Source organism: Xiphophorus hellerii, chromosome 13 (assembly GCF_003331165.1).
Source record: "Xiphophorus hellerii strain 12219 chromosome 13, Xiphophorus_hellerii-4.1, whole genome shotgun sequence".
In the NCBI taxonomy this organism is placed as follows: Eukaryota; Metazoa; Chordata; class Actinopteri; order Cyprinodontiformes; family Poeciliidae; genus Xiphophorus; species Xiphophorus hellerii.
In genome coordinates, this window is record NC_045684.1 from 7,337,202 (window position 1) to 7,359,213 (window position 22,012).

The 22,012-nt window shown below is 36.0% G+C and overlaps 2 protein-coding genes across 3 annotated transcripts; both read right to left on the reverse strand.

Moving 5' to 3' along the window:
- Positions 1–3,797: 3,797 nt before the first annotated feature.
- ntaq1 (N-terminal glutamine amidase 1) lies at positions 3,798–10,112 on the reverse strand. The gene is made up of 6 exons (XM_032580523.1): positions 9,895–10,112; positions 9,428–9,527; positions 8,357–8,407; positions 8,121–8,269; positions 7,019–7,143; positions 3,798–6,212 (listed from the first exon to the last, which is right to left on the reverse strand). Exons 1-6 carry the CDS (start codon positions 9,954–9,956, stop codon positions 6,076–6,078), a joined length of 624 nt encoding a protein of 207 aa, XP_032436414.1. The 5' UTR covers positions 9,957–10,112; the 3' UTR covers positions 3,798–6,075.
- Positions 10,113–10,609: 497 nt separating this feature from the next.
- bop1 (BOP1 ribosomal biogenesis factor) lies at positions 10,610–21,190 on the reverse strand. Of its 2 annotated transcripts, XR_004341429.1 has the most exons (17): positions 21,034–21,190; positions 20,004–20,171; positions 19,324–19,410; positions 17,944–18,098; positions 17,748–17,865; positions 16,672–16,773; positions 16,386–16,598; positions 15,657–15,818; positions 15,498–15,578; positions 14,721–14,790; positions 14,197–14,329; positions 13,445–13,628; positions 12,589–12,880; positions 12,424–12,508; positions 11,048–11,155; positions 10,760–10,970; positions 10,610–10,702 (listed from the first exon to the last, which is right to left on the reverse strand). XR_004341429.1 is itself a non-coding variant. In XM_032580411.1 (16 exons), the coding sequence occupies exons 1-16, from the start codon at positions 21,148–21,150 to the stop codon at positions 10,817–10,819; spliced, it is 2,229 nt and encodes a 742-aa protein (XP_032436302.1). In that variant the 5' UTR covers positions 21,151–21,190; the 3' UTR covers positions 10,610–10,816. The 2 variants fall into 2 exon arrangements, 1 of the variants encoding a protein (XP_032436302.1); XM_032580411.1 differs by having other exon boundaries at positions 10,610–10,970.
- Positions 21,191–22,012: the final 822 nt, after the last annotated feature.

Genomic DNA, 22,012 nt, shown 5'->3' on the forward strand with positions numbered 1-22,012 from the left:
CAAACACACAAAAAGTTACGTTGTGAATTTTGTGGCGAAGTTTCTTTCAAACTGCAGCTGAACATTTAAGCACCTCTATAAAGCTTGAAAAAGCTGTAGATGAACAAGGAGAAATATTAGAAAATAACATTCAGTACATGATTGAGTTGATATTCATAGTTATATTGTTTATATCAAAATAATTTGTATCATACTCACGTATTCAAAGCCTTCCTCTTCAATGGTCTTCCTAAGATCTCGCCTCCATTCTCCTATTTTTTCCCACATTAGTTTTCCGTGACTCATTTCGATTCCAGTTACTTTGCTCAGAAAATCAGAAGCACAGTTATCACCCACACGAAAGATTTCTTCCAAATCTTTCTTTGCATCGCGCTCCAACACCAAAGTGTCAGTTTTCTTCATGATCTCTTCCTCCAGCTGCAGACTTTGGAACGATGAAGCTGCAGAAAACGTCTCATCTCATTTCCAGGAGTTTCTCCAGCACATCGATCTATGAAGAACCATCATTATTTTCCTTTTTATATTCCAACACACAAGAACAAAATGTAAAATTAAGACTCAACTGTGTAAAATACAAACATTTTTATTCATCCTCTGCAGTTCCAACTCTCTCTTCCTCCTTATCTCCCTGTGATTCTTCACTGTCAGGAAAGATACCAAGACTAACATGAATATAACAGCAAGAAAGGTGGAGGGAAGAGAAATAATAATAAAAATCAATAATCATTGCATTTTAATTATATTTTTTGCATAAAATATAACATATAATAATGTATTAAAATGTGATTTCCCATGTTAATCTCTCTTATTAGCGATTTATAAAGCTGCTCAAAGCATCCTGCTACAAAAAAAAAAAAGCAGCTGGATCACTAAAATCAAAAGGTTTCAATCAGCATTTATGCTAAATAAACGTAACAATTAAATACTGAATGACAGTGCGGAAAATTATTCTAAAAGTTAATGTTTATTTACACATTAGCATTGTCTGTGGGTTGGTGTCCACAGCCAGAAACTAATGCAATTTTGGGAACATGGCAATGTAAATAAATTTGCTAAATGGAAACATGCACACTTGGAAAAAAACATTTTTCGTTAAATTGTTTTTGCGTTAGAATGAAGTGGTTTATTTGCAATGGAAACACTTTTTTCTCATCATATGAGTCATGATGAAGAACCCGATGTTATTACTGGTGAAAACGACAAAAATCTATCTCACATAACTGTTTCACATCCGTCACTGCCATGACGAGATTTCAATATAACTTCTTACTTAATGGAAATGGCAATTACAAAATTGTGTTTTGTCAAAATTAGCAGAACATAAAGAAAGATTTGTGCACATTTGTGACGGAAACACAGCTACTGATGATGATGAAATGAAAGAGAAACTCAAAATTCAAATTCAAGAATACTTTATTGATCTCAAAGGGAAATTAAATGTTGTGACTCATTAATAAAAATTCTTCAAAGAGTTATTGTAGATGGTGATGGCTGTGGGCAGGACAGATCTCCTGCAGCAGTCAGTATTACAGCAAATTTGAAGAAGCCTCTGATTGAAGACTCTGTTTTCCCAAGACAGTATCATGAAGATGATGTCTATAATTTTCTTGATTGAAAATGTTTGTATAATTTTGTCCCTCTGAAGCCACTCTTATGACACCAAGCAGAATTGAACATTAACCCCCATTAAATAATAAAAACATTCGTTAACATTGGTTTTAGATTTCCTGAAACCCCTGCTGAGTAAATTTTGCTCATGACCAAATTTAATCAGCGCTGAAAAGTGGACCGGAAATTTTCTTTGTCCTCGAAAACCTGTTAAAAAAAACAAAGAAATTAACGTTTATTGCAGGATATTCTCATATAAAGTTTAAGCCACTCTGATTCATGCTCACGTTTTTAAAGGTCTTGTCTTCGATATTTCCCGTCGCCGCCTTCCTCCAGCCTTCCAGCATCTCCCACATCAGTTTTCCATTTTTTCTTTTGTCTCCAGTCCACAGGTACGAGACACAGGAAGCACAGTGATGATCTTCACGGAAGATTTTATCCAACTCCTCTTTTTTTATTAAATTGTACCAAACCAAAACATTGGCGTTCTCCTGTATCTTCTTCTCCATCCGCTCCAGGTGAGGCTTCGTTGTGAAGTATCTGCAGTAGAGATGCTGCCTTTCCACCAGCAGATCCTCCAAGTCATCCAGCTCTGATAAAAGGAACTGTGTTCCTCTGCTTGCATAACCGTTGCGTACGACGTTTCTTTTCTCTTCTGGGGGACTTGAAAACGTAGAATAAAATTCAATAAATGGAATAATCTGACTGCGGTGAATGGAGAGACTGTTTCTCATGAGCTTTACTTCCATCTCTTCAATCTTTTTTTTGGTTTCACGATTCTGCCACACTGAAGAAGCAAACAGAGACATTTCAACAAATTAGGGTACCTTTTAATTATCTGGTTTAAGTAACTCAAACAATGGTAACTTAGTGATCTAAAAGAGGTTATTACTAAACGTTTGTGAATTCAGACACCATACCTGAAGGTCTGTCATGTCTATGCAGACAGAGGAAATAAATAAAAATGAAAACCTGTTTAGTTGCTTGTTAGCAAAAATACAAACAGGCCAATAAATATTCTCCTATTTGTATTGGCCAATACTAAACTATTCTAAACCATTTAAAATAGTTTAGTATTGGCCTAAAGTATACTAAGGTAATGCACCGCCATACATATCTGCTTATGTCAAAAATAAAACCTTAGTGCAAATTTAACTCTTCTGATGCATCAATATTTTAATATGTACTATGTTGTATGTACAAGAGCTATTGCAGAAAAAAGGGCAAAATTTCCACCAAAAAAATAAATAAAAAAATTCTACAAAAACTTGGAAATTTAAGAGCTTCAAAAGTTGAAAATATTTGACTTTTGAAAGTAATAAATTTCCAAGATTTTTTTAGAAATAAATTCTAAGATTGATCTCAAAACTTCTGATGTTTTTCTTCAACTTTTCATAAATTTCCAAAAGTGGAAAGTCTCCTCTATATTGTTGGTTCCATCACAACAGAAAGCACAAATACAGAGTTTAATCTGAAAATAATCTCACCATGGTTTTATTATGATGGGCCTCTTCATAATATGAAAATAAAAAAATTTATCAGTTTTCTGTAACTTACAAAGACCAACAACTCCTGCAGCAGCCACACAAAGAGCAGGGAACCAACCTCCTCTTCCTCCTCTTCCTTCATCAGGTTCAGTGTTGCTGTTTCCACTCATCTTTCTTTAAAAAGAGACATTTTGACTTAAAATAGTTCACAAAGCGTTTAAGTAACATCCTATTGAGAACTAATGAAGATCAGGTGAATCAGTGTGTTAAGGCTGAGAAACAGGCTTGACAACCTGCTTTCTTTGTGCATTTATTTTTTATAAACTGCTTTAATTTGTTGATAGACAACAAAAAAAAAAATCACATTTTACAGGACAAATCCTTAATCAATTTAAAACACTTACCGTTTGGAGCTTTTGTTGAATTGAATGTGGAGCTGATCGGCTGCCTGTGGTTCTTCTTGAAAATGAAGGTTGAACAGGAAAAACAAACAGCCACATTTTAACTGTCAGCCAGCCACTCCCCTCTGCTTACAGCAGGTTTGATTCTGCTGCAGGGCAGGTTAGAGCGGGATTATATTTAATCTGGGAGACGGTCAAATTATTATTATTTTCTTTCTGAAATACAGCAAGCGCCAGATGCAGTCTGTACTGGTTTACCAAGTTAAACCAGGAGAACAATGGACTCAGACAGAGATTTAAATTGACATTTAAGTAAGTTTATTTATAATCTGTTTCGCAGATTCTTTTCACAAAGATTTCACAAAAAATCTACGACCCAACAAAATAGATGGTTCTGTAGAAAACAGGACAAACAATGTCTATTTAAAAGTGTCTTAAAATTAAAGTGTTTAACTGCATACACCATGTTGCTTTGGTTGCCTTTTTCTTCCTAATTAAGGAAAGCATCTTTGCTTTTTGTATTTACTATGATTTATTTGATTATCTGAAATATCCTAGTGTGACCAAAGAGTAAAAACAGTGAAAGGGAATAAATGGTAAATAATAAAGCAGAACTAGAGGTTTTGATCTGTCAATAAGTGGCTATAAAATGTCCCTCCATAGGCACCGTATGCCGACGAGCAGAATTGAGCATTAACTAACAAGATAATAAAAACTTTGGTTCTTGAGATCCTGACAACCTGATATAGTTGACATAGATTTCTGCTTTGGCATGATGACCAAATTTAATCAGCGCTGAAAAGTTTCATTCTCTAAAATCTGTGGAAACAAAGACAAAAACGATATTTAATGCATTGTAATTTTCACAAAGTTTCAGCCACACAGACGCAGATGAGATGAACCGTCATACTCACTTTTTTAATTGAATCTTGTTTGACAAGATTTTCTAGTATCGAGTGTAGAGTTGATCAGCTCCCTTTGCTTCTTCCTGATTAAATTTACCTCCACATTTACAGGAATGTCAACCCAACCCATCTGGTTTCAGCAGGTGATTCTGCTGCAGAACATGTTAGAGCGGGATCGTATCCATGAATTATTTATGTTGTTTCAGCCTAAGGGGACTTAATGGGAGCAAATCAAATCATAAAAAGTGAGGCTGGAATGAACCACAATGCATGGTAACAAGCCGTGAAGCTTCTGGGAGAAAGTCTTTTCTTTTTAGCTCTTTGTTCAGAGACATAAATATGAACCAGATCAAGAAAAGACCACTGTCCCGACTGTGAAAGACGAAGGAAGCTTGGTTTTGTTTTGGCACTGCTTTGCTGCAGCTGTTTTCAATCTGTGCAGAGTTTCAAACTATCCAGGCATTCTGGGGAGAAATGTGTCGACTAGTAACAGGATAATGACCCAAAACAGCAAAAAACTTTCTCATCCTTGTTGTTTAGTATGTCCAGCAGGGGGCAGCAGCGACACATCGGAGGTCAGTGGTGTACAAACGTGACCGAATGGACATTTAAAATAATTACACCCTCTCCCTTTTCTTATTTAAATTGAATTCTGCTGTTCGACAGTAGAAAACCACATTGACTAATTAAGTGTGCAACACAAACTTTTAGCCCTGGGGACCAAAACTGGCTAATTTAAACTATTTGTAGGCTACAAAAGTTATCAAATCAGAAAGGCAAGAATTGATTTATTGTGATTTTTATTTTTGTTTGCTTGTTTATTTTACTTGCTCAATTTAAATCTGTGTATCATTAAAGGTCTAAGACATAAAAAGGGCTTCAGATTGTTGTAATTTCCCATTTTTGGGGGTTATCAATTGTTTTTACCCCAGATTTTGTTCTGGGGTTAAACAAAATCATTTCAAGGGCCACAAATGTTTCTATTTATTGTTTCAGTCTTACAATAAGTAAAAGGGAAAGATGAAAAAAATAAAATCGATGAAAAAATATTTGAAAGAAATAAAAATAAAAAAATGGTTAAGTGTCTTTTTAAGCCATTAGGTTGTTTTTAGCAGCAGTAGAAACCCAGATGGAAGCACAGAAATGTGCAAAATGTGAATTTTGTAATTATTTTACTCTATCTGGTGAATCTATGAGTTTCACTTTTGAACTAAATAACTAAACTAAATCAACTCTATTGTACTTTTATATTGAGATGCACCAGTGTGAGTCATGAACTGGTTCAGGCAGGAGAAAAACTGATAGTTTCAAACAGTTTTAGGCGTAGATGGAGGTCTGGGTCCAAAGCATGACCTTAAAAAGTAAATAACCACCTTTTTAATTCTTATATTGGTTAAAAGAAGCTCTTTTTTGTTTCTTAATCAATGTTTTACTCACACTCTGCTTTTTCCAGTTAGAAGTTGGTCCATCTTGTTTTCCTCAAGCTCAGATTTTAATGTCAACATGTCCATAGACGATAAAAATGTTTTTATTACTCAGAAAATAATCCACAGGTCGAAACTAGAGGATCCAACATCAGAACCAGGATAAAAGTCCAACACAACCGTTGATTCTGAACAATCTGAAGCAACAATGTCATGTAACCACATCTGCTGCTGGTGGCGTTGAGGAAGATCAGGGTGAAGACGATGAAGACGATGCTGTGGACGGGTTTCCAGTGTATGTGAGCAGGAAGTGATCCAGACTGTAGACGGTTCCCCAGCCGCCAGCAGGGCTCATACTGATGAAGTCATCCAGGTTCATCTGACTCTCTGAGGAGGAGAGGCGTCAAACCAGTGACATCATCGTCATCATCGTCATCATCAGTATCATCACGAAACACTTAAGTGATTGTGTAGATTTGGGGCAATAATTACAAAACTTCTCTACAGGTGTTACAAAATAAAGAAATTAGAAATAATCTATAAAGTGGGATATTTATAAAACATGAACACGCTTTTTGTAAAATCTGAATTATTTAAATTTATTGACATAGTGAAACTACAGACAGCTCCAATTTTGTACAAAGCAAAAAATAAAAAAAATACCGAAAAACCTTCAAAAAACTATTCAAAAGACTAACGAGCAAATTTCCAATTTAAAATATGCAAATTCAGGAAAAAACTGTAAGTGGAGTAAAACTGTGGAATAATTTGAATGTTGCACTTGTCCAAACATAAAACTAATAAAATGATCATATAAACATGTAATAATTGTTAGATATAATACATAATATTATACAGTTATTATATATTAACTGTAATATTGTTACAGTTATTGTTATTTTTGTTTCTGATGCTAGTTTTTCTTTTGGTGATATCTAAAGAAATAATTGTTTTGCCATTGTTAAAATTAAATAGCCAGTAAACTGACGGTTTAACTATTAAAGGGTTTAGTTCTTATGTATGGATTATACATGTAGTAAATGTAAATATATATGTAAAGAGTGGGAATATTGATAAGTTTATACTTCCACCAACTTTCTTGAATATGTAAAACTAAAGTTTTGACATTATGCTTCATGCTGTATCTCTATGTACATATTCAAAACAAAAATAAACCCTGACAGAAGATCTACCTGCCGTCTGGATGGGTGCATATGGAGGAGGAGACATCTTCCAGGTTCCATCAGGGTTCCTCATGTGAGATCGATCAGACGCAAAGTTCAACAGGAAGCTGTCAGCAGGAATCACACGCAGCTTCCTGTCACAGACACAGGCAGACATTACTGTGGCATCATCAGATGTGTGACCTTCATCTCCCTGCAGCTGATATAAATTCCCTAGTATTACTGTTTGTTAGCTGTGAACGCCTCTCTAAGCTGTAAAGCTAGCCCAGTGCTTTTCAAAGTGGGGAACACCAAGGTGCTATGCTATGCTATGCTATGCTATGCTATGCTATGCTAGGGGGGTTCAGAAAATAGAAGTAATTTAAAAACTTTAAAAATCATTGCTTTTTAATTTAATTTTTAAAAAATAAAATCAAATATATATTTTTAGTCATTGCACAAAATATGTTAAAACAATCCATTGAAATGTCATTTACCGTGCTAATCTTTCTGATTGGCTGCCAGTTAGATTAATAAAGCTGCTTTGCTCGTCGAGCTAGCTTAGCAAAAGCAAAACAAAATGGAAGTTTTTGAAAATAAAAAGATCAAAGGAATTGAAAAAAACCCTGAAGATATCAATCAGCATTTATGCTAAACAAACGTATTATTATTAAATATTGAATGAGAGTGAGGAACAACATTCTAAAAGTTCATGTTTCTTTACACATTAGCATCGTCTGTGGGTTAGCAAAGGGTGCCCACGGTCAGAAACTGATGTTAGTTGGGGGAACATGGCAAAGGTAACCCTTGCTTATATTAGAGCAGGAATTAGAAACGTTACATAAAGAAATTGCAAAGAAACATTGGCTTTGAAGAACAGCGCCTCATTAGCATATCAAAGCAATATTTAGATCGTTATAAGTGGGTCATAAAAGCGTTATGACCCACTTTTATCACAAACGGTATGAATGTAACGGAAGAATAACTGCCGCTAACGCCTAAATATATAATTTTCTAAGGACCCTTTAGCTGCCCAACAAGCGCCTGATGTAAAACACTAGTTTTTTTTTACGCCAGCATTTAACAAAAACAAATAGACAGTAATATAAGGGAATTTGTAACAGCAGGTTACCTGTGGTACTCGGGTCGGATGTGGCGGTCCGAGCGGAAGGCCGTGGCCCCGTAGACCCGCAGGCTGCAGGGAAACGACAATACAGAGTCCAGATCGTAAACCAGAGAGTCCGACTGAGGGCGCACCTGAAGCAGGATCACATGGTAGTCCTGAAACACGCAGCGGCGCCGTTAATGGTGACAAAACAAAACATCATCATCACAATCAGGGATGAACAGGTGGAGGAAACAACAGACCCAGATCACAGGCTGGTCGCCATGTCCGGATTTCTGCTTCCACAGAGGAATCTGAGGGAAAACAGAGAACATCATCAGCTTCAGAGAAAAATCAGCTGTTCTAAAGGTTTGATGATGTTTACCACTGAGACTGTAGAAATGTGTAAATCTTTGCTGAAGACCTAATTTTGTTCTTTGGCGTTTCATTCAGTTTGAGTTTCTTTTATAATGACAGATATGGAGAATATTTGTATTTTATTTTGACTATACTTTTCATTATACAGCTCTGGAAAATTAAAAGTCCACTTAAAATGATCGGTTTCTCTGATTTTACTTTTTATTAGTATATGTTTGAGTACAATGAACATTGACAACATGTCTCAAAAATTCCAAGCAATAATTTAGAATTTATTTGCAGAAAATGAGAAAAGATCAAAATAATGAAAAAGAAGCAGACCTCAAATAATGTAAAGAAAACATATTCATATTCATCTTGAAACGACAATACTAATGTTTTAACTCAGGAAGAGTTCAGAAATCAGTATTTGGTGGAATAACAGGAGGTTTTCAATGGGGTTCAGTGACGTGGACTATTAATTTTTTTCCAGAGCTGTATATTTTTCTTATTCTTATTGATATCTTACTTTTTTTAATTGAGTGAATTGTACAACACTTTGGTCAACATCTGTTTCTTTATGAGCTATATTAAATAAAAGTTTTAGGTTTTTGTTATATAATCTAACCTAAATGGTGGCTTGGAAAAATATTCACACCCAGCTTCAACTGTGATGTTTTTCAGTATAAAAAGGAACTATCTCCTGCAGAACGCGGTTCTACAATCTGCCCCACACGTTTCAGATTTTTTTAGCATTTTAAAAAAAATACATACGCTTTTCCTTCCCAGTAATGTTAGTAAATACAAAAAAACAAACAAAAAAACTGGTCTCAATACTTCTTACGAGTGACGAAAGTATGTTAGAATATCAACAGAAAGTCTTCAGATAATCACATCTTATTCATTTTCACTAACTGGTTTATAAGGAATCTACATTCAGTATTATTAGAGGTTCATATTTATCCCCAGCTTCTCACCATCCGTTTGTCATTAGAGATAAAAACGACAAACAGCTGTTCCAGTGGAGCAGTTCTCTCTTTCTGAACAAATTCACACAGCTTCCACACATTTTCTTCACTGCAAAACAAGAACAAAAACACTAAAATCAATAGGAAAATCCAGGCTAAGGAAATAATGACACCTACAGGACAGCAGTTCAACACGTTTTTAAATAAACATGTAAAAGGTCGAAAAAATACACCAAGATACAAAAAGCATCAGTTTGTTAGACTTGATGAGAAATATTACATTACAAAATAAGTTAACTGCAGCTCGGATTTTAATTGATTTGCCTTTATTTAAAGCTAACACTTTTTTTGTCCTTTATACTTATTTACATTCGAGTATCAATCCCCCGAACAGCACTCGCATAAAGCACAATCAACTATATCAACATACAAGTGATCTACTTTTAAATAATAGTTGTTGTTTTAATCATATTTACCAATAACAGCTGGTGTAAACACAGTTTTCGGGGATCGGTGTGATTCTGTGGACTGTCGTCATGATCTAGTGTCACACCAGAAAAGGTCCGCCGGAAACAAGCTGCGACTTCACAAATGCTTTCAAAATAAAAGTTCCTAACAGAGGTCTGCAATCTTTACAAACCAGAGGCATTTATTCCCTCGGTCAACAAAAATAGATTCTACTACAGGAAATCTGTTGTAATTTTTAAAGAGCAATCGTTTTATTCCTATTTTAATATAAACATTTCTTTTAAATGAGCACATTTTCTTATACACCATGTGATAAAGCAATTCAAAAAGTACATATAATACTGTAAATAATATAAAAAGGGATCTGAGCTCTATTTCTATGATTTTTTAAAAGCAGCTTTTAGTCAAACAAAACAGAATAAAACCTGAATCATCAGACTTCTACAACACTTTGCAACTCAGGATGTTAAAAATTAATGTTAATAACTGAATAGTTTTTTGCACTAATTGTCAAAGATCCCAAATAAATGTGGGGTTTTTTTTGTTGAATATTTTTCATTAAATGACAGTAAATTGATTTTCTCTAATAAGGGTCAGAATTGAGCAGCTAAATGAAACAAAATGGTGGATTGGTTCTGATTTATGTTTTAAATCCCACTAAATCTGTTTCAGTGGTTTAAAACAGATTTTTCTGCAGATTAAAACACAAGTGAACATGAGGAGTAAGAATATTATATTTTATTGAGTACAAACAAACATAAAAACTACAGGAAAGAACCTCCTCACTGTTGTATCCTAGCAACCAGTCAGAGCTGGCTGTATCCTAGCAACCTGGTTGCTAAGACTGGAAACCCAGCAATCAGTCAGAGCTGGTTGCTAGGATACAACAGGGCGGCAGAGATCCCCGCCACTGTCATAAAGGGCCAGTTCTCAGGTGAAGAGTCTGATGGTGGCGTCGGCGCCGGACGAGAACACCCAGGGCTGCGTGGGGTGAAAGGTCACGTCCAGGACGCCGAGGTCATGAGTGATCACATGACCCCGCAGAACTTTGACTGGGACGATCAGCGGGTTCTGCAGCAGATCGCTGGAAGACAAAGGAAAAGCTGAAACACTTTGATCCTTAAAGCAGGTGTGTGGCATGTGAACGGGAGGAGGTTTTACTTGTAGACGGTTCCGTGGCAGACGATGACTGATCCGTCGTCTGACGCTGAGGCGAACAGCGGGTAACCTCTGTGGTACGCCACACTCCTCACCGCCTTCTTATGATGTCTAACGGGCAGGAAGAAACCAAACCAATCAGTATACACAAAAACATCAAAACAAAATATTAAACCTACAATTCAACCCAGTGGTAGGGCTGCTAGGGCAGTCCACCAGCTGCCCCACCATGTTTTTGTGTTAAAAAAAGACTAAAAATTGAGAAATAAAACATCAACAACAAAGATATAAATATAGCAGTGCACTAAATAAAACTAGCCGTTCTATAGGTTTTGTATGTATAGTCAAATCCCATTACCTTTTTTAAATATATAGAATATTTTATTATATATAAACCTAACTTAGCCCATCTTTGCTATCACTGTTACTGATGTATTATAACAAAATAAACAACATTTAGCCTGGTGGGGGGTCAAGTAAAGCCTGGTGGCCCAGCAGGATTTAATGCACTGGGGGAAACCCTGATATTTCAAATGTTTTATATCTGAAAATTCAAATAAATATAACTTACAGTCATACAAACCCAAAATGTTTACTATCAGAGCTGCTGCTGATGTTTATTCTAATAATAGATTATTCTATCAATTATTTTTTACAATGAATGGAGTAATTAATCAAAAGAAAATTGGCACATTCTGCAGATTTTTTAGGTAACACACTTCAGGAATGCAAAGAAATGCTGAATTCCTTTTTAAATAAACAACATAAAACATTTTATTGCCTAAATAGCAATAATGTATCAGAGGATTTTGTGTTTTTTTAAATAAATAAGATAAAATAGACAAATAAAAACCAAAGAGAGTTGGAGAAACACAAAAATACCAGCGTTATCCTATAATGTGTCTTTGTGCAAATCGTAATAAATTCTATCTTATTCTGTTACTTTATTGTACGATTGATCATTTGTGGAAAAAGATGCGTCTGCAGCTAAAGAAAATGAGTGACTCAATGTCATGTAATTTACTGTTAGATAACTAGAATCAATGAATGTGTGAATGAGCTGAAATAATTTTTTTGTAAAGTTTCGCAACGACATTTGTTGTAAACTTGTGCTACATAAATAAACAGAATTGAATGTACTAGTAAAACTTTCTGAAAAAGGTAACTATCAAAAATAATAAAAACCTGAAATATGTTTAATGAATGAGTTAAATTTTTTTAAGTGAATTTCTGAGCTAAAATAATATTATATATGATTCACTAACAATCATATATGTTTTAAGGTAAAAATTCAAGGTTTTTCCCTTAAAATGAAAAACCTTAAATTATTGAGATGAATTTGTTCATTAATACCTAAATCGTGAGAGATAAAAACGTACCGCAGCATCTTGTACGGTTTCGTTGAAAGGTCGAGGTCGAACCAGCTCATCCTGCAGTCGTAGCTCCCACAGATCACATGATCACCTGCAGACAGACAGGTGAGACTCAGGCTCCGCCCCCAGCAGCGACACGAACACTGGACTGAACAGAACCTGTCCACCTACCTCCAGAGTGAACGGCAATGCTGGAGATCCACTTTGAGTTGGCCTGGAGCTTCTTGGTCATTTCCTGCTTCACCAGGTTGTAGATCCGAACCGACCGCTGCGTCGCCACGAAGAAGTAGGGCCTGATGGGGTGGAAGGACACAGCCTGGACCAGGCCTTTGTTCCTCCTGAAGGGGTTCTGGCTCCGCCGACGGCTCAGCTGGTGGATGAACACCTGCAGGTGGCTGGAGTGATCCGGCATCACAGACGCCAGGTAATCTCCTTTACTGTGCCACGTCACCTGGTGGACGACCTGAGGAGACGGATTCTCTCTGTTAGTTCCCTTTAAAGCTGCAGTACGTAACTTTTATTTAAAAATATGTTGTTTTTTTTACATATTTGTTAAAAATGCCAGCATGTTGTCAGTTTAATATGAGACAGATCATCTATGAAAAAAATCTATCTCCTTGTTCCAGACCAAAAACAACCAATCAGAGGCAGGAGGAGGGGCTTAGCGCTGTCAATCAACCTCATGTACTCGCTAGTTAATGTGACGAAACAACTTGCCGTTACAGGAAAACTATTTATTTGCTGTTATTGGTGGCTATGCTAACTGGCCTTAGCATTCATAGGAGCGCTAAAATCCGCCTCCTGGCTCTGATTGGCTGTTGGAGACAGCAGAGGAGCTTGATTATTTCACAGATCATCAATCTTATACCACACTATCATCACAATGTTACATGCTGCAGCTTTAAATCATGGTTCTAAATCTATTCAGGGGAATTATAGTTGTTATTGTGTCTTATCTCTATGCTGTAACTGCGAAGTAATTTCCCTCCTGGGATGAATAAAGTATTTCTATTCTATTCTATCTCACCTTGGGATGTTGGATTTTGAGGCGGATGCCCTGATTTAGCTCCTCTCCCTCCGTTTCTGACCAAACTACAGGCTGAGACCCTTCAGAGGGCCCTTCCTCCTGCTGGGCAGAGAGAAGCCTCTCCGACGATGAGACGACCTGTTTATCAGCCAGAGCTGGAGATAAGACCAACACTGCAGAGCCCCTAAAAAACCCAATGAGAACAAGATGTGAGACATAGGGCTGGACAATAAATCAATAACAAAATATATCGCCATACACAATGTCAGACAGAATATTCAATAATTTCACTGATTTCAAACCAGAACCCCACAGCATTCTGGGGGATGTAGGCAGAGGAAATGTTTTAGCTGCTTAACCTCTCACTGCAAGCTAAGCAAAATTGGTGGAATCAACTGACTCACTCTCTCTGTGGTCACCTAGCAACTCACTCATTCTTTGGTTACCTAGCAACAATCTGCTGAGTAACCGACGCAGCAGCAGTTTAAAGTTTTGCCACTGTGCCTCAAAACTGCTTAAAAATAAACAACAGTTTTCACATGGAGCGAAAACTGGATAAAACAGGAAAGGTCACATCAATGGTTCGACTGTATTTCAGATATTTAAAACAAAAACTAATCAATAATTATAAATATTTACCGACACGAAGCACTTGTATCGTGCTACATTTTTCAGCCAAATTATCCAGCTCTAGCGAGACATGTAGGGGATCAGACAGAGCGTCTTTATATTCTGAAAACAGAGATGCTTACACAGCGACAGCCACGAGGCAGAGCGACGGGTTCGGGTTCCAGGCAACGCTCTTCACGGCTCCGCCCACCGGGACCGTCTTCAGGCAGCGAGACGAACACACCTCCCAGAGCCGGACTGAGCCGTCATCACTGCCTGCAGACACAGCAAACGAGTGATTTTATTCAAAGATATATTGTTTAGTCAATATACACATTTTCATTTTACTAGGCATGTTATTAAAAGGTGATGGATTTTACCAAAAGTTTGGACCATTTAATGTCAGAATACTTTAAAGGTTTATCTGGTGAGGGTATGTTTGAGAGAGACAGGAAATCATGAGATCTTTCATATTTTAACGTAAAAATTGGACTTCAATTGGCATGTCTTATTATTGTTTTATTTCTGTTACATTTTATTGTCTGTTCTACACAAATAAAATGAAGCACAAATGCATCAAAATCCAAATAATACTACATGTTACAGACAATATTAAGGCTTTAATAATTAGTGCTGTATGATTTTGTTTGATAGGAGGAGTTCTTACCTGAAACGAGCCACTGTCCTGATGGAGACACGCTGATGGAGCGAACCAGGCCGCTGTGACCTCGATACACCTGGACACACAGAAACACACCAAATTAAAGCTCAAAATGACGCCTGCAACTTGGAGCTATTGATTATTCTGATTATTCTGACGATTAATTCGTCGGATAAAAGAAATTGGAACATTTTGCTGACTGCTAATTCAATATTAGAAGTACATAAAAAAAATCTAAATTCAATTGCTTTTTAAATAAAAAAAATTTAATATTTCATTACCTAAAATGCAACAATGCATTAATTTAGTGAACGCTTGATAACTTGTAGCAAATTATGAATCTGCAGCTAAAAAATATACTTCTAATATCAAAATGAGAAAAGTTGACTTATCAAAACATTATAGATGATCTGTAGATTTAACTGATTACTAATTGGGCAGCAAAAGTTGCTTAATGTCAGATCTTTTATTGCAAAATTTGAACAAGGTAAAGCTAAAACTGCTACTAAAGGAGTTCTGGGTAGAGAACATATTCATAAACAAATAAGGATTTTTTATTTTTAAATGGATAATGTTTATATTTTTGTACATTTTTTGGTTGATTACTGCTTAAAGTTTGTTGTTTTTTCAACAATAGCTTTTTTTAAAATCACCTGTTAATGATTAATTGATCACTAAATTAGTAGATGACTATTTCAATAATCGATTAATCACGATTTATCGATTCACCTCTAGTTGAAAGCATCTAATCTTTGCGTCTTTTAAGTTTTGTTTTTATTTTACCAGAGCCTGGGTTGTCGGAAACGGCTGCAGGTCCTTCGGTTTGGGAAGTTTGGGAATCAGATCTTCTGGGTTGACGTTCACCTGCAGGAAGACGGGGAATCGTTAACGTCACTAATCGGCTCCACCTGCTGGATGGAGGAGTAACGAACAAGTGGTCACCCTCATCTTCCTCTGTCGGGGACACAGGTAGAGGTCGAGGCAGCGCTCAAACCTCTCGTGGATGAACCGAGAGAAAGCTGGAACCTGACGGAGGCTGGGATACTTTTTGGGGATAAACGGCAGCTTGCGGTCAGACGGATCCTGCTGCTCCCAGAGAGCTTTCTGTGAACGGAGAGAGGAAGAAACAGACCATAAGTCAGGTTTATTTATACAGGACAATTCAGAAACAAGGCAGAGTAAAGTGCTTTAAAACATCAGTCACCAATTGTGAAACAATAAACATCACATTTTGTCAAACGCAATAATCAAAATCGTCAAATATGTTGGTCAATGTTCCACTTACTGCTAATCAAAAGCAACTAAACAGGAGGGTTTTTAGTCGAGATTTATAGGATCTCAGTGTTTCGGCTGTTTGTTTGTTCCAGATTTGTTTTGCATAGAAGCTGAATGCTGCTTCTTCATGTTTGGTTCTAGTTCTGGGGATGCAGAGCAGAACCAGAACCAGAAGACCTGAGGAGCCTGGAAGGTTGATACTACAGCAGAAAATCTTTAATGTATTGTGGTGCTGAGCCGTTCAGTGATTTATAAACTAACAGTATCTTAAAGTCTATTCTCTGAGCTACAGGGAGCCAGTGGAAGGACTTCAGAACTGGGTGATGTGCTCTAACTTCCTGGTTTGGGATTAATTGATTTATTGTTTATTGCATTTGGCCTTAGCAGGAGACTAACCTCCTCGTCTGTGAACATGAACTCTGGCGGAGGGTTGTAGGATTCCTCGTGACCCGGCAGAGGGATCTTAGGAGCCGGTAGGTGCATCTTGTGCTTGGCCAGAATGGACGAGTCCTCATTGGCCCACAGGTCGTAGAATCGCCCCCTACTGTCGTCCTGAACCCGCCGAGGTTTAATCCAACCCATTTTGATGGCGTGAACCAGCTTAGAGACCTGCAGGAAGGTGAATTCAAACATTTAGAGACGTGAGAAGCTGATAAAGTATTTGTGTTTTGGTGGTTTTTACCTTCTCCTTTTCGATGAGTGAAGGGATGAAGCTGCGCTTGTCTGCAGGTCTGTTTGTGACTGGATGAATCATGACGTCGTTACTGAAGAACTCCACTGTGGGCTGAGGATGAAGCAGAACTGAGTCAGCAGAAATCTCACAAAACTTACAAACTAAATTACTAAATTTGCAGTCAAGACAGGGACTAACACAAATATATGTTATGATAACGAGTTTCTTCCTGCCGTCTGTGTTACTATCATCACTATTAGTAGATTATTATTTTTATTTATTTTATTTGTTTCTTGTAAAACTTAGATTATGTAAGTATAGTACAAGGCCTGTTGAAATAAGCAGTAAATCAATCAACCGCATGGTAAATTAAAACAAGCGAATAATTTCCATTGGCAGATTTTATTGATTTTCTCTTTTTCTATTTCTACCAAAACTAGATGATAAAAGTTTTCATTTTGTTTTGTTTTTTTGGTCTCAACAAGCTCTTTTTATTTTGAAGGACAATTATGTTTACAGAGACTTTATTATGTATTTTATTTGACGTTTCTGTCAATTTATTTATTTACTTTGGATATTTAAAATGTTTTCCAGTTCCAGTGTTAAATGTTCATTAAAAATGTAAGTATTCCTTGGAAATTTGTTTTACAAAAATAAACAGGAAATATTCTGCTGCTTCATGAAGATTTATGAATCTTCATGAATGACAAAACGAAGGTTTAATGACCTTGTGTTCGGTCTTCACTTTGTGTTCTTGCCATTGACAGAAATTTAAATATTGTTTTTTATTTCTGTACTTGTTTTAGCATTGTGTGTTTTTTCATTTTTAAATTGTGCATTAAAAAAAGTTAAAACTTTCAATATCACAGGTTTTTCATTACATATTTCTGATTACTATCAGTAAGTGATATATTTTATTAAACTGAGTTTTACTCACTTCTTCCTCCTTTACAAACAGAAAAGTTTTGGTAAGATAATTATTTTGTTATTGGATGTGTTTGCACATGCTTCCTCTTGTCCTACTGGTTATTTGTTTTATTAGTTTTTAAAATTTCAGTTTGAAGTAAACAAATAAACATAAATACCTCATATTCATTGAAGTTGACGTCTCCAAACTGTCCTTTCTGCAGACGGTTCACCAACTCGATCTGCTCGTCCGACAGCACGATGTCGCTCGCCGTCTTCTTGTCGTGAACCGTTTTCCTGTTTAGAAAACATCATCACGACTTCCTGTCTGAAACTACAAGGAAAACAGACAGTTTTCATCCTTCCTTCTCCTACCAGTAGTCGGGATTCTCCATTTTCTCCAAGAAGTCATCAAGCTCGTCCTTGTTCCTGATCGGTTTGAAGATCTTCTTTCCATCTAAATCGTAGCCGACGTGAGGGAAGTCTTTGTACCACTCCATGGGGATGTTTCCCACCGTGTTCCTGATGTCCTGCAGAACGATTCACAGCATTAGGACACTTAAAATTCCCACAGTAAAATTTAAGCACGTTTCACGCATTTTCAAGGCGAGTTTTCAAAATTTTCCAGCACTACACTTTGGAAATAAAAAAACCAAATAGATTAAAGAAGACAATTTCAATTCATAATTATGTGACACCATAAATAACTGTTAATGTATAAAAAATAACCTCACCTTTATTTCAATTACACAGATAAAAACTTGAACATCAAACGTTTCCCAAACATTAAAAACACGACTGAAATTCAAGCACTTTCAAGGATTTCAAGCACCTGTGCGAATCCTGGATTAAATAGCGATGAGGCGCAGGAGGGAACAGAAACACAAGAAACTATAAACCAAACCTTTTTCTGCAGGCGTGACATCTTCACAACAAACATTTTAATGTGTGCATCACAGGAATGTGTCCCCTATTTAGTTTATTTTTTAGGGCTGCAACTAACAATTATTTCAGTAATAAGACTATTCTGACAATTTAATCAATCTGATTTTAAAAATTGGCCCCTTCTGCACATTTTTCTTTTAACTACTTATGCAATTTTACAAAACATTATAAATATATTTAAAGATGCAAATAGAGTCATTAAATTCACTTGTTAAATAAAATAAACATTTTATTGCCCAAAATGCAACAGCGTGGCATTCCTTTAGCGCAGGGGTGGTCAATCCTGGTCCTCCAGGGCCGGTGTCCTGCAACTCTTAGACGTCTCCCTGGTCCAACACACTTGAATCCAACAGCTGAATCATCTCCTAAATGCAGTCATGTTTTCCAGGGTCCTGCTAACGACCTCATTATTTGACTCAGGTGTGTTGAAGTAGAGACACATCTAAAAGTTGCAGGAGACCGGCCCTCGAAGCCTGGAGTTGCCCACCCCTGCTTTTGCAAATGCTTGATGATTTGTAGCAAGTCAGAAAATTTCCTAATTTGAGTCTGTATGCACCAGTTGACAATTAATTGATTACTAAATTAGTCAACGATTAATTCAAATATTAATTAATCATAATGAAGCCGATTAATCGTTTCAGCGGCTTTATTAAGTTTCAAAAAATGTTATGCTAAGGTCAGATTTGGTCTTGTTATTAAAAAAAAGTTTAATTAACTTGAGAGTATCCAGTAGATTATGAACGGACCGTCTGAGAAAACGAAAACACTCGAGGACACAGACAGCGTCTGATTTTCAAAAACTCGTCCCACCTCCTCGTCTGATGTGTCATGGTCGTATTCGTCTTCCTTCTTCACTTCCTTTTCTTCATCTGCTCCTTCCTTCTTCTTCACAGTCGACTGAAAAGTATCACAGCAGATCATCAGGTGAGCAGAACAGGTTAGTCCCTGCCAGTCAGTCAGAAATCATATTCATCAGGGGTCTGATACTTTTACAATCTAAAGAGCAAAATTTCCTCTTAGTCCTACTGACTAAAACTCATTAAAACTCATTGTCATATAATCTTTTTAGGCTATTTTCAAGTAATATAATGGTCAATAACTAAGATTTTATTATTATTTTAGAATAAATAAAAACAAAACTTTTCAATAAATAGTTTCCAATGTAATAACAAAAATGGTTGTAAAAAAATAACAGGCTTAGTTATGTAATCATTCAATGAATAAACAACTAAAAACTGCATTTTAAAATTGCATCTAATATTCAAAACATTATTTGTTTTATACACTCCAAAAACACACAATATTACCAAGTATATAGAGTAAATATTTTAGTTCGCTTGAAATAAGAAAACTAACTTACAAGTAACTTTTCAGTAAGCTATAGAAGTTTATTTAAACTAAATAAGTCCTTATTATTGATGAAACTGTACTAGTTTTACTAATAAGACATTTTTCCCATAAGTTAATTTATCTGCCAAAGGAATTAGTACTTTTTCATTCTGGTCCTGTTCATCCTCATCATCTGATCCTCCCTTTCCTTCCTCCTCTTCCTCTTCGTCAGAGTCACTCCCAGAATCCTGCAGTCCTGAGTAGACGCTCTCCTCGCTGTCTGATAAATCATCATCTTCTTCCAAAGATTTGTTGTTCAAATTGAAAAGCTGAGGAGCAAACAGACATTTAACACCAAACTGTAAACATCTTAAAGGTTCAGACATGTTTAAAAAAAAAACCACACCAAGAAACCCTAAAATCCCATTTTTTTCAGATCAGTGAAAGCACCATATTTACTACAAAGTTATTAATGAAGGAAGGAATTAAAGTTAGTAACACCTGGTATCAAAGAGGTTTTAAAAATAATGCCAGAAGTGAGAGAATATTGAAATAAAATCTGTAAAAATGTCTGTGGTTCCTTAATGCTGCAGAAGAGCGCGAGAGAGCAAGACTTTTAGCAGATAACATGAAGGCTACATCAGAGTTGCTTTGTTTTATCCTTTTGAGGATTCAACCTGTTGCAGTAGGTTACTCAGCATTCAATTGTCTTATCCAAAAAACATTTTTTAAACTCTTACTGCAGGGCAATTTATGGGGACTCTACATGTAGCTCAAGTCAATAATATTGTATAAAGTTCAGGTGATTTTTTATGTTTCATTAGAGAACAGGTTATATTTAGCATTACAAATATTGTGTATTTTATTTGCAAGTTGTGCAAAACCGTCTTATTTGATGTTGGGGGGAATAAATAAACTTCAACGTGGGCTGTCATCTCTTACAGCAGTTTCCCGGTATAACTTTAATAAACTCTGTAAGGTTAAAGGTCACGGCCCTTCACGGTCTGCAGCTCGTAAAGAATTAAATTTGATCAAATCAGAACAGAAAACTGTCTCATTTTCTTCAACCTCAAACAATCCCTCGACTGTTTTGCTTCGCCTTCAGTGTGTTAGCATGCTAACAGCTAGCCACCAGTTCCTGACCACTTCACCCAGTTCGCCTCCTCTTCCTCCTGTCAGTGAGAGTCTCACCTGATCTTCCTCCTCTTCTTCATCGTCCTGTTTACTCCTCTTTTTGTTCGTTTTCTCTGTTTTCTTCATGCCGGTTCTCTGTTCGGCTTTCTGCACGTTTCCTCTGCTGGCCTCCATTGAACCACGTGGGGAACCTCCGGGTTCAGAGGTTACGCGGCGGAAATCGAGGAATGCTTTTTTTTTTGCGCCCCCCTCTGGTCAGATGCAGGAACTGAACAGAAAAGCTCAAAATACTGAAATAGATCTTGAAAAATAAATCTATTTATTCCATTATTAAGTTTTAATTTAATAAAATTTGGTGTTCTAACAAGGGATAAAGAGTCGAATTATGGTAGTCATTTAATTATTATAGCAAAGTAATTTTATTCATAAATACCGTTTCTTGAAAATTACACCAATTTTCAACATTTTTATTAAATTTTATTTAAAAGTTACAACAACAACAACAAAAAACCAAATTATTTTATACAGATATGTTAATATCTTAAGTTAAGATTTAAAATTCCTTTTGTATTTTTAATATTTGCTGCTTTATTTTCATCACACTATACATAGTGTATAGTGTATAAAGTTTTGTGTGATTATTCTTGTTTTTATTCATAATTTTTCTCTTTTCTGCTCAGTTCATTGTGTCAAAATGCACTTTTTAAAAATTAATAATGTATTCCTTGTTAAATCTTCAAAATAGATTTTTTTAAAAAGAATAGAATAGGTTTTGGACCTAAGTAGAGTCATTACTTTTATCATGCTGTGAAACTTTTTCTCTGCTTTTTCTCACTAGGTGAATATAAATTTTGTGCAATGTATGTCGAAGTCCATGTCAAGGTCAAAGGTTCTTCAAAAATCCCAGATTCTGGAATTAGTATTGGTTAACTAAGAAAACAATGGTAAAAAAAAATAACTACCTGGTCAAATAAATACATTAAATAATTTTTATTTAAATTTTTCTCAAGATTTAATAAATTCTACTTACTCTTTT